The sequence below is a fragment of the Toxorhynchites rutilus genome, chromosome 2, assembly GCF_029784135.1.
Source record: "Toxorhynchites rutilus septentrionalis strain SRP chromosome 2, ASM2978413v1, whole genome shotgun sequence".
NCBI lineage: Eukaryota > Metazoa > Arthropoda > Insecta > Diptera > Culicidae > Toxorhynchites > Toxorhynchites rutilus.
In genome coordinates, this window is record NC_073745.1 from 70,712,273 (window position 1) to 70,730,022 (window position 17,750).

The 17,750-nt window shown below is 38.4% G+C and overlaps 1 protein-coding gene across 3 annotated transcripts in view; it reads right to left on the reverse strand.

Moving 5' to 3' along the window:
- Positions 1-17,750, reverse strand: part of LOC129771193 (glucose-6-phosphate 1-dehydrogenase) — a 42,601-nt gene that overhangs the window by 11,287 nt on the left and 13,564 nt on the right. The window contains exon 1 of one of the 3 annotated variants that reach the window (XM_055774602.1): positions 9,219-9,449. The exons of 1 other annotated variant lie outside the window; for it this stretch is intronic. In XM_055774602.1, coding sequence (XP_055630577.1) covers positions 9,219-9,231 — 13 coding nt within the window. In that variant the 5' untranslated portion in view covers positions 9,232-9,449. Of the gene's footprint in view, positions 1-5,644; positions 5,734-9,218; positions 9,450-17,750 lie in introns of those variants that run through there. One more of the 3 variants, XM_055774605.1, reaches the window with a different exon arrangement.

Consider the following 17,750-nt stretch of genomic DNA (forward strand, 5'->3'; position numbering starts at 1 on the left):
ATGGATGGAGAGGTTATATATTGTACGGTCCTGCATGTATTGCACAATTTTTGGTCAACCAACGGCTGTACGTGAGCTGATCATATCAGCATGCACATTCCTCTCTTGTTATCTCATCTACCTATTTTTTACAGCCGGTACATGATCTTTGAAGTACTTAAACCTACTTCTACAAATGGCTTTTCAAGAATAAGAATGGAACTATCAGGCATTTTTCGAGCAGAATTCAAGCATTCAAAGCATTCGACGACATGCTGGACGAAGACCAAGGGGGGAGTAGAGAGGCGAAAAAGAAGCATCCTGAAGATCCTTCGAATTGTTGAACTGAATTACGTTTATTTGTTGACACCATATTCAGCTACTGGACGGATTTGGCATATGGGAGAGAATTCAGAGATTGGATTCCTTTCGCATCAATTGAACGGCCAAAAAAATGGATTTACCGTTCATAGTTACGCCCAAAGCTCGAAATGATCGTATTAAATAAGCTCAGAAATAGTTAGAACAGCTTCGAATTCCTCGAAATCGCTTATGCATTATGCGAAATCGGGAGACAATTCGTCAAGTTGAAGGTTGAAGTTCCTAATTTTACACCATCCCACATCAAAAGAATTCTGAGTTTTGCCAAAACTCACAGTAACCGACAGTGGGACATGGTATGTTATGACAAAGAATGTTTTCAAAACAATACATTTTGCTATATAACATAACGAAAAGTTCTTCAATATAATACGGCATTTTTTTACTTTTAACTTTTCTTCAGTGAAGAAAAAAGGTTAAATTTGGATGGTCCTGATGGTTTCAGCGGGTACTAACGTGATTTACTGTAGGGGGAACAGTATTTTTCAACCAGGAGTTTTGGTGGAGGCTCGTGCATGGTTTGGGCGGGATTCTGTGCAACAGGAAAACTCAATATAGCTTTCACATCCTTTAAAAATGAATATCAAGAATTACATACATGTTCTGGAATTCTCTCTCCTACCGTTTTTGCGTAGATATCGTCGCAAAAAAGTCATATTCCAGCAAGACAATGCCGCAATCCATACCAGCAAGGAAACTGAGCAATGGAGAAAAACTTGACCTATTGAGCTGGCCGGCTCGCTCTCCAGACTTAAATTCTGTTGAAAATCTTTGAGGGATCCTAGTACGCAGAATCTACGCTTAGGGAAACAGTACACCCCGGTTGATGAACTTAAGGCCGCAATTTCGGAGACATGAGAAAGTAGCGAGAAATCTCTTCTGAAAAATTTGGTAAATAGTATGCCAACACGAATTTTCCAGTTTATTAACCGAAATGGCAAGGTTACATATTATTGACATGTAAATCTGTCGTTTGTTTTGAATTTTTCGTTCATAATACCTATGAATTTTGAAATGGTCTTATGAAAACTGAACAGCTGAAATTATCATATTTGAGCCCAATAAATAAACAAACGACTGTCTTGAGCGAAATTGACGTTGAATATACTTTATTCGAAGTATTCAATAATGTATGAAAATATCTTGTTGAAATTTCAACTGTTTGTGTTACAATGAAATATATTCAAGGTGGTCTTATCGAAGTCTTCCATTATACATTATGTATGCCTCTTAGACCGAGAAAAGAAAGGACAAATATTCGCGAAGGTGACCACAGGTCGTCCGAGGTTAGCTCGGATTCTGAGGGTCACCGCTGCCATCAAAAGGAAGATTCGGGCGTACCCAGTGCGTTCAATTAGGGAAATGGCGATGGAACACGGAATCAGCAACTTTACGGCACGGAAGATCGTAAAGGAATATTGCGGGGCAAAGCCAAGGACATGGAAAAAACTCACATGATTACCAACCGCTTCCGAGAGCTACGAGTCGAGCGATGTGAAAAAATCTTGAACTTCCTCAAGCGCAAAAAAAAACCGGTAATCCTGTTCACCGACGAGAGCACGTTTACCATCGATCCCGTATTAAATTCCCGAACCGAACGCTATATTAAAACTTTGACCCCCCGTCACCCAGATGTGGGTGACACTTTTCTCGTTCAATTTGAATAGGATTTTCAAACGAAATTTGATAGAAAAGGTACTTAGATGTAAATATGGTATATGTAGAATAATCAAAAAATCAAAACATAAAATATATAGTTTTTGTACTATGCTTTTAAACGGTTTTATTTAGCATGACCTATTGTAAGTATGTTTGTATGTTTATCTGTAGTGTTGTCTCATATCAATAGAAATTTAACCCCCTTCCTGTAGACCGATTGATCTGAAATTTGGAACACGCCTTTAACTCTACTGTAGTTATAAATCTGCGTATTCCATGATCTTTAAAATCCAAGATGGCGGCCACTACAAAATGGCGGATTACATATTTTATCAAATAAAGGGCTTGATTAGTAGAACACAGTTATTTATGAAAAATGCAAATCCAAAACGGCAACTTTTTTTTCAACTCATCAATATGGCTATCAAACGAAAGTAGAACATAGATATTTGTGAAAATGCAAATCCAAAATAGCGATAAATGGTTTTTTTTCAAAACCTTTTCAATATGGATATCATATGAAAAAGGCTTGGCTAGTAGAACCCATTAGTCCATGAAAAATTCAAATTCAAAATGGTCAATTACTTTTACAATTATTTTTACTTTCGCACAGAGCAATTCCACCCCATAGCTGCTGATCCGACCATCTACGATTTTTTTTTTTTTGAAACTTGGTACAAAACAATTTTCATTATTATAAGATCAATTTAAATTACTACTGATTTTTTTAAAAGTCGTAATTAAAGTGATTGATCTTTCTTTCGAAAAATTGTAACTCAAAAACCATGTCTGATTAAAATATGATGTTTGACAAAGTTATTGGAAAGTCAATAAACCGTTTGAGAAAAATCACATTTTGAATGTACTGTTAATAAATCATTCTCAAAAATAATATTAAAAACTTTTATATCTTTATGTCGTCTATAGTGAGTTCTTCTAGCATATCGTCCAGGACTTCTTCCTGAATATCCGGATCGGAACTCGTTGAGATTATACTCGAAACATTTCTTCTAACACTTCGCTCTATTTCGTCGTCACTACTTCCCTCACTTTCAGATTTACTTCTACGCCGTTCGGTGAACATCTTGAGGATGAAATGAAACACATGTGCGTCTAAGAAAAAAAATGTTTTGAGCCTATCCGAGTTGTGCAATTATTCTCATTCTCAAAAAAAAACTTGCAACTTGCTTGTTTGTTTAGCTTTTTATATTCCAAGCGCAAAGAATAATGAAAACGAATCACGTGAGAAGTCGGAGTTGCCAAATGTGATATAGTTTGTGACGATTATTTTCCCACAAAAGTGACGTTTGTTCTTGATATTTCATCTGTGAAAGCTATATTTTTGATATTCACAAAATCTTCGCGATCGATTGAACAGAATATTCCATATTCTCCAACAAAATTGCAGTTATTCATCGTCATCGAATACAGTATATAGAGCAAGTACGTTCGGTTGAATTTCATCATTGGCAACACTGTATAATTTGCTGAAAAAAAATTCTATAGGTTTTCTAATCTGCAGTCAGTTGATCTCATTCGGATTCAACAGAAAAGTAGTCCTGAATCGAACCCGAATTCCTTATTATCGTTCCCCGCTTATTTCTCTAGCGCACCGAGAGTTGAATTTGGGCCCCGCAAGAAACTCGACCGGATCGCTCTGGGCGACAAAAGTGTTAATTCTCTCCCGGTGACCGACGAGCCTAAAACCTGTATCCTACTAAGCATTCTGCTAGCTTTATGGTATTTGGATTGGTGCCTAAGGATGGCAAAAAGTTTAACCCGTTGTTCATAATAGAAGTCGACAAAGTAAACACGGAGGTCTACATCGGGATTTCAAGTAAGTATGTTCTTCCGTGGATCGAAGAGCAGTACGGTCCAAAACCAAATGTTGTATATCAACAAGATGAGACTCCATGCCACACCTCGAACCGCACTCAGAAGTGGTTGCAGGAACATCTGTCGTTCTGGTAATCCGCTTCTACCGTGAATATCATGTAGGGCTCTCCATAACGTGATTGGGAAATTCAGGTAGCACTCAGGTAGCATACCAAGTCAAAAAAATTCAATTCGTGGCTCTTTCGCGAGAAGTGAAGTGCTGAAGTCATCGATTGAAACAAAAGGCATTTTTCTTCGAATTGAACAGGAAAACTTTACGTGCAAATTGTAGTTTGGAGCCACAAAGATTGATATTGAACCGAGAACAAATGAAGTGAGTTATATGCACTTAACCTGACTGTCATGCCTGATTTCAAGCTTAGTGTCTGCGAACATATTGTATATCACGCACCTCAAGCGCACAAGATCAGTATTCGCACCTCAAAGGTGTGCGAACTTTTGCCTTCCAATCATTCATTCAAAAGCCATTGCTTGAAATTGACATACGCGGCCAGTATCACCTGCCGACTGATCTATCCACGCTCTGGACCAAGCGATAAGCCTCACAGCACCCCGCGTGTAGCACGTGAACAGGCGTTATCTTGCCGCCGGGTGCGTTGTGTGCGCCAGTAATAAAGCACAACGTGATTCGATCTGCGCGATCAGCCGATCGCGTGGCCAACCGATCTCTTTATTGCCAGCGCTTTTACTTTTAAACTTCACGTGTGTATGTGTGGGTACAATCGTAGCACAAGTTGATCTACCGAGGGTGACCGAGCCGATCGCGTGGTTTGTTTGAGAGACGCGCGAATGTCAAGACGCTCGCTCACGACTTCACTGTGCAAACTTCTTCAAACGCAATTATGACCCAACCAACATGACATTTTATAACGTAGAATAACTAATATTTTTGCTGATTACGCGGTGGATGTATACTGATAAAAATGATGTAGATCTCATCATTTCCACAAAATATGTAGATTCGAACCTTTTCACGACTAACTACAAATACCAGCAGTTACCGCTGGAATTTAGGAATTTCAACCGCCTCCAGCAATGAATGGAAGTCCAGCTATTGTAATGTGGCCCAAACACCATTGATGAACGAATTGTATGTGAAACGGATGGAGCTGTTTGGAAGAATGTAAGTAAGTCAGACATCAATTTGTTTTTTTTTTTTGTTCAGCTTTACTTTTGTAAGTCGGTGCAAATGCAGATCAAGTCATTCTGCATCAAAACGCTGTAAATAACCACTATACGAGTTATTTCCCGGGAAACCTTAAAAAACTTGATGAGCGCACGATTATCTTTTTTTTTGCAGAATACCAACCACTTTTTTTAAAATTCATCTTCAACACTTTCACTACCGTTTCAAAATATAACATTCGATTTACGTTGAACATTCTCATGATCTCACTGAACGATTCACCACGTTGATTTTCTGTCGACAAAATTTTCGAGCAGTACACATTTTATTAACTAGGCTTCAAACTCTTAAGAATATTTAAAGTGTCATACCATACATAACAGTACTGGGAATTTGATGATAAACATTAAATATGTTCACGTTGCAATTTCTGTCTATTAACAACATGGAAACTTGCAACGATGTTCCTCCAATCTCCAGAAACGAATTATCCAGCTTTCATATGTGAAGGGAAATTCGAATTTACCCGACGAAGATTATGGTCTCGTTTTTCGCGTTTATGTTTTCGACAATGTAAGAATACACTTCCCATAAACATTTTACCTGATCTAAAATTGACCGTTGTGAGTCACTGCCAGAAAACTACTAAGTTATGATGAGTTGCATTCGGTCTGACTGGCAGGAAAGAACAAAACGCCGATTTGCTAATCAATAGCATCAAGTAAATAAACAATATTTGACGTAACTAATCGTTCTCGTCATTTTCTCATTTCGATTGAAATTTAGATTAAAACCTTGATGGTGAAGGAAAAACATGCTAGAGATCTTGATTTAGATTTACCAATCGCATTGTCACAGTTGTTGAATACTTTCCCGACTATTAACACAACAATATACAAATAGAGACGACGATCTGTGATAAATATGTGATGTATTACAGCGCGGACTCGATTATATACAGTCTCGGATTTCTTTCCACTTTGTATAATCAAATCCTGTATGTAATGGAGTCAAAAAAATTTTTTTTTATTTGTTTTTCATACACATATTTTTCATTTCTTGACTATAAAAGAAGAATCCCCTTAAAGTCATAAAATACCTTTCACATATAAAAAATCCTAATTGTTTCAGAATGTGATAGGGAATCTTGATGATATGATAAAAATCCTTCTACGCATATGTTCGAATTCCCACAATGACAGAGCTATTGAACTATTTCTCTGTTTCAGGCCCTGTTTGTCTTGAACTGGCCCTAATTCCAAAATTACGCTACGAAGGACAATTCTGTTGCTTCCATTTGAAGGATAAGAAAACTATACAGTTTTGAAACTTCCAAGTGATTGGATTTAAGTAACATTTGAGAAGTGAAAAACTTCAATGTTTGTGGTTTTTAAGTTTTCTACAATTTGTTTTTTAACACCCAACTTTTATCTCTTTTAATTTCGTTGCAATATCTTTTAAAACAATTCCTGGTGAATCTTCAACTAAAATCTACTAAAATCACGATTTTTACTTCACTGTACTCGTAATAACCAATTAACTTTCATTTTAACGTTGACCCATTTCATTTTCTCTTGAAATAACATTTTTTCGAACGGTATATAATCGAGTCTAAAATGGTATATAATCGAATCATATATAATCGAGTCTGTATATAATGATGATGATGAATGAATGAATGATGATGATGATTGGATTAAAGAGGCTTTAAACTTTTCAGTTCATTCGCCTCTAATATCAAATGAATTTTACGATTAGCTGCATTTGTTTTTGTGACACATCCAGGATTTCTGACGATGGTAAGACGTTCTCAAAAACGTTTCAGGATATCTTCTTCTTGAATGGCACTAAATAGAAAAATCAGAAATCTGTTAGTTTACAATTTTTGAAACTCCAATTTGTAGCCCTGAAAAAGGTCATTTGTTTTTTGTACTCATAACCGTCAAACGGTTTGTAATGAACAAAAAAAGAAAATAAGCTTCTGACTGGAAGTTCAACTATCTAGCTGAAAATGATTAATGAATATCAGTGTGACACATAACTGGGAGGAATGGTAGATGAAGTATATATATCGTCATTGATTACATTGAATATAAAGTTCATGGGGAAGAAACAAAAAACAAGATGAAAATACTTACGATTCCGTGATATTTTATGGTAAAATACACATGAAATCATGAAGTTGCTTTAGTTTTAATGGATGGCTATGGTATTGTGATTTCATTCCATTGTCTTATTCTTATTATTAGTCTTATTCTAAGACATCGGGAGCAGTAGATTTTTCGGTGAAACAATGTTAATTTGCAGACTATCACCCTTATTCTTGTTTTCGAACGAATAGAAAATGTTCGAAAGTATGCCAAATTCGTATTCTTGTTTTCGTACGAATCCATTTCGTCGCCATTCGAACAATTCAACAAAAACGCCTATTCTAGTTTTCGTACAAATGAGTTCTTTCATCTGCCTAGCAAACGTCACTTTTCTCTTGCGAATCCCGTTCGTTTGTTAAATCAGGATTCACGTTTTTCGGATAATTGGTGCTCAAGTCGTATTGGTTCTATTGCACAATCTATCATAGAGAGAATTGAGTCATTGAGAATTATGAATATGAGTCACGAAGATTATTAACCTCTTCGCGTACAACATCAAGTCTCACTTGTGGTGTACTTGCAAAACATAGGGCGCTGAAATGCTCAGCAGAGTAGAGAGATCACTTGATGTGTGACATATTAAATAATACGAGAAGGGGTTAACATTTCATTTCGTTTCATTTTTGTTATGCGATGTAATGCCGGTCTCAATAAGTTCCCATATGACAATCGCTGCCACCCTCCTAGTATTGATACCATTTTTCGCTGTACAATTGCCCATGTTGCTGCAGCCCGAAGGACGCTCGCTTAAGATGTTCATCACCCAGATGATACATTCGAAAAAAGGTCTTGCTAATTTGTTTGATAGAGCGAATTATTACACACAATTTTGTGTTGCATACAACATTCATGGGAACGAAGTTGAAAGAAAGAATGCATATTACATGATTTACCCTCGCATTCGCTCGCAAAACATACCTCTTTTATTTGTTCACTTGTTTTTCTTTTTTTTTCAATGTTGATGTCTCAGGCGAAAAAAATGCTGGATAAATTTGCCGTCTAGTACATATATATAGACATATTTCGTAAGAACGATTCTGCGTGATAACTCTTAACTCTTAATAAACGAAACATTGTTTGTACAGTGACCCCCTTGTATCGAAATCAAAGACGTAGTCCTACGTCAAAATAAGATCAATCGGACTTCATTTACTGATGTCGCCGACGTTGAAATTTGAATTTTTTGAAAACCAAAAAATCACCGGAAATCTGGGTTTTCAAAAAAAATAATGATGCCAAATGTCTTATAATTGCACAAAACGTCGATTTTCCGTTTTACAAAAAACTCATTCATTGCTAACGATCATACCGATTTGATGCGGTGCGAATTAGGTGCAAAAAGTTACACTCCACTCAAAGCACGTCTCTTTTCACGCGATTATTAGGTGTTGGCAATAAAATAAATCTTTTGATCAAGCTCCGACGCATCAGAAGTTGTTGAAATTCAGTCTGCAATATGTGCAACAATTCGTAATTCGCGCGAGGAAAAAAAATCCAACTCAACGCAGAAGACTCGCATAGAAAGGTGTTGAAACATAACCCAGTAGAACAGCCTGAAGCACAACAAACCAAAGCAAAACACAACAAAGGTTAAGTCATCGTTCCATATAGTGGACTCCACATCACGCGAGCAGCTCTCCGATCGCTTATATTAACCTTGTAATTCTAGTTCAACACAGCTCTGACCGCCAGCACTCAACCACGATCACAGCTGCCGAAGTAGCATAAATCTGGAGACGCTTTTGCGTTGCAGCCTAAGGATTCGAACATCCAAACTTAATCCTATTCGACTACGCGTTTTTCAGCGTTTACATTCGCTGTGAGTCATTGTAGTACGACTGCTACCCTTGGCCCAAAGTCACATTCACCCCGGTCTGGCGAATCGAGATCTTTATCTCCAGATATTGCCGACCCGCACGAGATTCACGGTGCACTTGAGGTTCGCAGCTGAATGATTGTGTCACATGGTTGCAGGTGCAGCTCGATTATTTATGTCGCAGTTTAAATTTAGATCACTCCATAATTACCTGGGTTTGCCATCTTGCACCAAAGTAAATAACTTATCACTCCGAAGTCACAAAAATACACTCAACACACTGTGTATCGTAATCGTATATTTTGGAACACGAAGGTAGCTTCACCAATTTGAGAAAACAAAAAAAACGCGAACCAATTGCCGTGAAGATAAGCCAACACACCTCACGAGAGTGGCGATAAGTCATGCGCGATTCGCTCAACCTTTACTACTGCACTGAGGGGCCGTGCCCACGAAGTGGCTGATCGAAGCCCCGAAACCAACACAGGTCCACACCAGCAGCCAGCACAACATGTTTGTATAATGGGCATTTAACAGTGGAACAACTTTCACGCGCCTAACCCATTCACAATGAGGTTCGCAGCTCCAAGCGGATTCTGCGCGAGTGTTTGTTGCACTACCGCAAACTCGCACCACTACTCTGAGAGCTGAGAGCCAAACCACAAATTGGCAATGTTTGTTGCTACCGCAACTGAATATGATAGAATTCCATCGGAAAACGCTTCACATAAAATCATATCACAGAATCGAGTTAAGGAATATGCAAGAATACAGAGACATAATCAGCAATATGTAATATGTAATATAATTACCTCCGATGTGTAATAAAAAAAACCCGGCGAGTCACGATATAATTACTAGCCGAACACACGTGTTCGCGATTACGATTAGATCTAGTAAACAAAAACAAACCGTTACTCGCGTATTTGTGACGACTCGGAGCAATTGAATACAGTGATTGCCAAGAGTGCAGTTACACATCATGATCGTTTACATTTGCTCCGCATTCAGGGATTCGAGATAGTAAATACATTCTCTATTGGATATATCCCTCTAAATTTCTTAAAAATATATGACTAGCAGTCATTACGCGATCAATCAGTCCGACAATTTTTTAACATGTAAAGGGTGTGTCACATCAAATTGCATCACGGAAAAAACGCTGTAGAAATTCGCCCAGTAGACCGATCCTTTTGAAAATTTTAGACAGTAAAATAAAAACTATTAAACAACTTTCGGCATTTTCTTTTTATTCATACTTCGAGCCCAAGCCCGTATGCTCGCACTTTCCTCTTTACCCCGTCCATAAGGTTCTGTACAACGTCAGGTTGTAGTTTTTTTTTGAACAGAAATCCATTTTCTCTTGAAGTCCGCCTCCGATTTGACAACTTTTGGGTTCTTCCGGAGGGCCTGCTTCATAATCGCCCAATATTTCTCTATTGGGCGAAGCTCCGGCGCGTTGGGCGGGTTCATTTCCTTTGGCACGAAGGTGACCCCGTTGTCTTCGTACCACTCCAACACGTCCTTTGAATAGTGGCACGAAGCGAGATCCGGCCAGAAGATGGTCGGGCCCTCGTGCTGCTTCAATAGTGGTAGTAAGCGCTTCTGTAGGCACTCCTTAAGGTAAACCTGTCCGTTTACCGTGCCGGTCATCACGAAGGGGGCGCTCCGCTTTCCGCAAGAGCAGATCGCTTGCCACACCATGTACTTTTTGGCAAACTTGGATAGTTTCTGCTTGCGAATCTCCTCCGGAACGCTGAATTTGTCCTCTGCGGAGAAGAACAACAGGCCCGGCAGCTGACGAAAGTCCGCTTTGACGTAGGTTTCGTCGTCCATTACCAGGCAATGCGGCTTCGTCAGCATTTCGGTGTACAGCTTCCGGGCTCGCGTCTTCCCCACCATGTTTTGCCTTTCGTCGCGGTTAGGAGCCTTCTGAACCTTGTATGTACGCAGGCCCTCCCGCTGCTTGGTCCGCTTGACGAATGAACTTGACAAATTCAGCTTATTGGCGACATCCCGGACCGAACTTCTCGGATCACGTCTAAACTGCTTAACTACGCGCTTGTAATCTTTTTCACTGACGGAGCATTCATTTTTGCCGTTCTTCACCTTCCGGTCGATAGTTAGGTTCTCGAAGTATCGTTTTAGTACTCTGCTGACCATGGATTGGACGATTCCCAGCACCTTACCGATGTCCCGATGTGACAACTCCGGATTCTCGAAATGAGTGCACAGGATTAATTCACGACGCTCTTTTTCGTTCGACGACATTTTTCCAAATTTACGAAAAATTGACAGTGAAGCATGGTCAACGTGATCTATACACTCTTATCTGATTATAAGCGAAAGCTGAAGATATAATTCCTAACAATTAAATTTCTACAGTGTTTGTTCCGTGATGCAATTTGATGTGACACACCCTTTATTATGAGATTTATCATGAGAATTCGAATTTAATTATTACTTTGAAAAAATGTGAATACACATAACAATGGTTGTTGTTATAGAGGAATAGAACTTAAAGTTGGCAACGTTCCATGATATGTTTAGTTTTATTTGCTATTTCATCATGAATAGACTAACAGCATATTTGACATTTCATTCCTTTATGTTGACTTCACGGTGACGGGACGTTGTGTGTGTATCGCACTTTTTCGCACGGTACCAAATTAATGATCTGCATTTGATGGGATGAAAAGGGTATGATCTACTACGAGTTACTAAAATTTGGTCAAAAGATCAATTGAGACATCTACAGGCAATAATTCATCCGTTTAAACCGTGGTATTGCCGGAAAACGTCCAAATTAATCGACCAGAAACGAGTCGATAATACTCCATCATGATAACGCTCAGCCTCATTGTACTGTTCGAGTTGAACACTATTTGAAAAATAGCGGAGAGGAAATTCTGGTTCTGGTTCGATCGATGCGGAACACTTCGAGTGGAATATGCTTTACTTCAGAACAGAGTATCATTTTTTGGCTTCGAAAGACGAACGCTTGTTTCACGACGGAGTCCAGAAAGTCCAGTTGCCAGAAAGATGGGAAAAACTGGCGGCTAGCGATGGCCAATACACTGAATAATGTTCTAATACATTTTATTATTCAAATAAATTAGTTGTGAGACAAATATATTTAAAAAAACTTTTGTCAAAAATGAAATAATGAAAAAAGACGTACGCACACTCAATAAATTTGAGGATTCAAAAATAATTATTCGTCGTCTCTCTCTCCTCTTCTTTCTCTTTATTTATCTCTCTCTATCTATCTCTCTCTCCCTCTCTCTCTTTCTCTTGTTCTGTAAGTACAAAAGGAAACTTGTATCTTCGATTTCGACCTATCAGAACGCGGTATATCCGTTTGGATAGCGGTTGAGATTTTTCAAAAATGTTGGTCACAATTACACATCTTTGTGATATGCACTCATCTCTGTTCACATCGCATAATATAAATTAGAAATTAGATCACAATGAAAGTCAAATATAGGATGTCCAACTTAATTCTAAAGTTAGCCACAATTACACACCTTTGCGATATGCATTCATCTCTGTTCAAAGCGGTTCAAGGAGAACTATTAAACAGTAAACAGTGAACAGTAAACAACAAACTCAACTGAAATGAATATAACTAACAAACAAAATAACTCAATATGAAAACAAGCAAATTTACAACAACAACTCGGGAAACAATGCTACACACGCTAAGGGTGATTGCACTCCACTTCTGGAACCAGTTGAGTTGCCCTACCAACTATTATCTGTTCGCAGTGACGTAGCGTGACCGGGTGACACCCGGGACGGGTGGCTTGAGTGGTACCTCCAACCAAATCATATTATCAAGTCTTTGTTCCTCGTTCTCTGATGAAGAACCAAATTTACCGGTCCAAGAAACTCAAATTTAGGGATTTGATGATGGAAGGTGATTTTATAAGCGTTTGGATTCTAATTTACAGAACAAACACAGAAAAATTGTAGGAAATATAACATCTATTATTTGAGGTTAAAAATCAATCCTTGCTTTTTTTATAAGATTATTTCATGTAAATGTTGGTCACAATTACGTTTCAGGTGATCCATACGTGAAGTCCAATTTCGTTTTGGAGCATATCGGCTGGTATCTTAACAATAGCACGTGTTTTGTTGTCTTCAAGAACTTAAATTGATACTGATTTATCGGCTTTAACAAGAGATTTGGCATATCCTCACAAATACAGTCCAAGGGCGTTGAGTCGCACAATTTTGGTGGCCAATTAATTGATCTAAAACGTGAGATAAATTGGTCACCAAATTCATCGTGGAATAGGTCCATCATTTCGCATGCTGTGTGTAGTGATGTCTAAATTTTTCATTTATTCGACATTTTTCAATATTCGATTCATTCGAATAATTGTCTTTCAATATTCGATTAATCGAGCGAAGATTTATTTCTTGAAAAAACCTCGTATTACGTTATTATCCTGGTCGCGTGGTCTATCGGGTTGTCGATGTTAGATGTTTGGATCAAAAAAATTATATAGTCTAATTCTAAACCTAAAAATGCATTAACCTTGAGAAAGATTCCTTCTTTCATTAATCACGATTACAGTGACAATTATTCGATGTATTCATATTTTGATTTTAAATTATCCGATACAAAATTACTCGTTTATAATTTCAGATATTCGATTATTTGAATTAATCGAACGATTAACCGACGTCTCTAGCTGTGTGGCATGTAAAATGACTTGTTGAAATCTCTTGTCGACCCGATTTAGCTCGTGTATTCCACAGAAATTCAAATCGTTAGTAACAGCTTCAAACTCACTGTAAATTTTTTAAACTTTTTTTAGAAGTCCCATTCCACAATGAACTGTAACACTTCCAATGCAGTCTAATAATTGGCATCGTTCAGGATAATTCCTGCGGCCTTCAAATATCCATGGGCGAAACTTCGTCACAGAAATTTGTCGGTTTGGAAAACAACTTTTTCAGTTAATTGTCGGATTCTGCTAACATGTGTCTTGCTTGAATTGATTTGAAAATCTCGGCTACTCCTTCTAACAATTTTTATCGCTTTTGTTACTCCAAATGGAATCCTTTCTATGCCATTCTGCAACAGAAATAATTACCAGTGCATTAAGTCTGGTCGCAACTTTACTCAGAGAAAATCCTTTTGTTTGCAAATAGTTCTCTGCTAGATCTAATTCACGTAGTACATCATACCAGAAATACAGATAACACAGGAAATGGAAAATCAAAAATGCTGGAAAAAGGGGCCATGCACTTACTTGGATCTAGTATTCGAGTTCTTCCTAGGATCTCACAAAACTTCAATGGCTGTGATCATCCCAACGTAGTTCGCATAGATTGATTTCACTACATTTAACAATTTTTTTTATTTCACCGTCCATAAGGTTCTGTACACCGTCAGGTTGTAGTTTTTTTTTAATAGAAATCAATTTTCTCTTGAAGTCCGCCTCCGATTTGACAACTTTTGGGTTTGGGTTGGGTTTGGGCTTCAATAGTGGTAGTAAGCGCTTCTGTAGGCACTCCTTAAGGTAAACCTGTCCGTTTACCGTGCCGGTCATCACGAAGGGGGCGCTCCGCTTTCCGCAAGAGCAGATCGCTTGCCACACCATGTACTTTTTGGCAAACTTGGATAGTTTCTGCTAGCGAATCTCCTCCGAAACGCTGAATTTGTCCTCTGCGGAGAAGAACAACAGGCCCGGCAGCTGACGAAAGTCCGCTTTGACGTAGGTTTCGTCGTCCATCACCAGGCAATGCGGCTTCGTCAGCATTTCGGTGTACAGTTTCGTCGCGGTTAGGAGCCTTCTGAACCTTGTATGTACGCAGGCCCTCCCGCTGCTTGGTCCGCTGGACGAATGAACTTGACAAATTCAGCTTATTGGCGACATCCCGGACCGAACTTCTCGGATCACGTCTAAACTGCTTAACTATGCGCTTGTGATCTTTTTCACTGACAGAGCATCCATTTCTGCCGTTCTTCACCTTCCGGTCGATAGTTAGGTTCTCGAAGTATCGTTTTAGTACTCTGCTGACCGTGGATTGGACGATTCCCAGCATCTTACCGATGTCCCGATGTGACAACTCCGGATTCTCGAAATGAGTGCGCAGGATTAATTCACGACGCTCTTTTTCGTTCGACGACACTTTTTCCAAATTTACGAAAAATTGACAGTGAAGCATGGCCAACGTGATCTATACACTCTTATCTGATTATAAGCGAAAGCTGAAGATATAATTCCTAAAAATTAAATTTCTACGGCGTTTTTTCCGTGATGCAATTTGATGTGACACACCCTTTATGACTTGAAATTGCGAACAGCTTCATCAGTTCTCAAAAATTATTCTCCTACATGAAAATTTCCATGGTGAAATTTTTCTCTAAATAATACCTTCAATCACTGAGCAAAGGTGAATGAACTTTCGAGTGTAAAGCCTCTATGAAGCGAACAAAGAGGAATCCCTCACAATTAACGTTCATTCAAATTTTTGAAAGATTTGTTTCGAAACAATATAACTATTATGGTCGCCCCCCGTACACTACGCCGCTGTCTGTTTACAATGGTTTTGTTCATCTGTAGACCTTCTAATCTATCTGTACTTCTAATACATTGCGTTTCACAACTATAGAACCACTTATTTTTTCTTAGTTTCCAGAGATATGTAAGAAGTCGGTTGGATTGAAGTATATAGTATAGGATATGATAACTATCATATCCTATCATTTATAAGACTGGCCATTTGAACTTTATTGTTGTGTCCAGGCGCGAAACATTCAAAAAATTAAAATTCCAGGGTTTCATAACTATAGAACCAGATAGAAAAACTCTCACGCCTTTACAAAATAAACGTCAAATTCACATGAATTATAATAAGTTTGTATTTCGTAGGTCATTTTTAGTTCTCAATCACTTTAAATAACCCATTCGGGGAGGTGTCGACCAAACTACGCCATGTTGTAATGTGTATCTCGTTCTACGCAAAGGTTACTGCTCGTTTAAGCTCTTCAAATCACTCATACTGCTTGTAAGCTGCATATACCATTCGTACGATCACTCCTCATAAGTTCATGATAGGGTTTTGATCTGGTAGACAAGCTGACCAGTCCAGAATCCGAAGCCCCTATTCATTATTCAATGCCATGACTTTCCGGATTTTATGAATTGATGCCAAATTGCCCCATTACACTTCTGACTGTGCATCTGACTGTGCGTCTAGATGAAAAGCTATCTGGACCAGGCCTTTTATGAAGTATTTTTCTCAAACCATCAAACTGGCGCCTGCAAAGATACGAGTTGAAAAATTACATTACACGTACCGTAAGTCCTTCCAGGATGAACAAATTCTGTTCAAGTTGATTTTTTTTTTATCAAAGAAGTTCTCCTGAAATAGTGAAATCCATGGGATTAGCTTCCACATTAGTTTTTGGACTCGCAGCTTTGGAGATGGGATTTTTATGGTTTAGGGGGAATTTTCTCAATAAGGCCTGGCTTTGATAGCTTACTATCAACACGAATGAACGTGCAACGAAGTACTTCAAAATCATTTACTGCTGTTTTTGCACCAAAAAAATATGATAATCGAGTAATTTGGCATCAATTCATAAAATCCGGAAGATCATGGCAGGGTTTGATGAATAGGGACTTCAAACGCTGGACTAGTCAGCTTGTTTACCAAAACAAAACCCTGTCAAGAACTTATGAATAGTGATCGTATGGATAGTAGATGCAGCTTACAAGTAGTATGAGTGATTTGAAAAGCTCAAATGAGCAGTATCCTCTGCGTAGAACGTGATAAATACTACAACATGGCGTAGTTTGGTCGAAACCTACCCGAATGGTTTTTTTGAACTGATTGAGAACTAAAGATGACCTACGAAATACAAACTTACTGTAATTCATGTGAAATTGACGTTTATTTTGTAAAGGAGTGAGAGTTTTCCCATCTGGTTTTATAGTTATGGAACACTAGAATTTCAGTTTGTTGAATGTTTCGCGCCTGAACAAATCAATAAAGTTCAAATGGCCAGTCTTATAAATGAAGATAGTTATTGTACTCTATACTATATACTTCAATTCAACCGAATGCTTACATATCTCTGGAAACTCAGAAAAATGAAGTGGTTCTATAGTTATGAAATGCAATGTATCTGTACAAAAAACCAATCTATCCCGGAACCATCATTGATTGTTATTCCAGTGAATCAAATTTCCAGACATTCGTTGGAAAGCTACTGTTATTGCGCCAGTACATGTCAGAAAGTTGAAGCGTAAACAACATAGTTTTTTTGCCACTTCGAATATGTTGAATTTCGTACCAACGAGAGTGTTTTTGCGGGGAGTGTTACTTCATTACTTCAATATGAAGAAAAAAGCTGCGGAAAGTCATCGCATTTTGGTGTAAGTTTATCGTGACCATGCTCCAACTGAGCCAATGTGTCAGACGTGGTTTGCACGGTTTAAAATAGGTAATTTTGACTTGGAAGGCGAAGAACGTTCCGGACCGTCAAAAAAGTTTGAAGATGGGAATTGGACGCTTTACTCGATCAAGATCCGTCACAAACGCAACAAGAACTTGCAAATACTGTTGGAGTAGCCCAGCATACCATATCCGCCCCTTCAAAAGCAATGGGAATGATCCGAAAGATAGGACATTGGGTGCCCTATGAATTGAAGCCACAAGATGTCGAACGCCGTTTTTTTCCACGTGCGAACAACTGCTACAGCGGCATAAAAGAAAG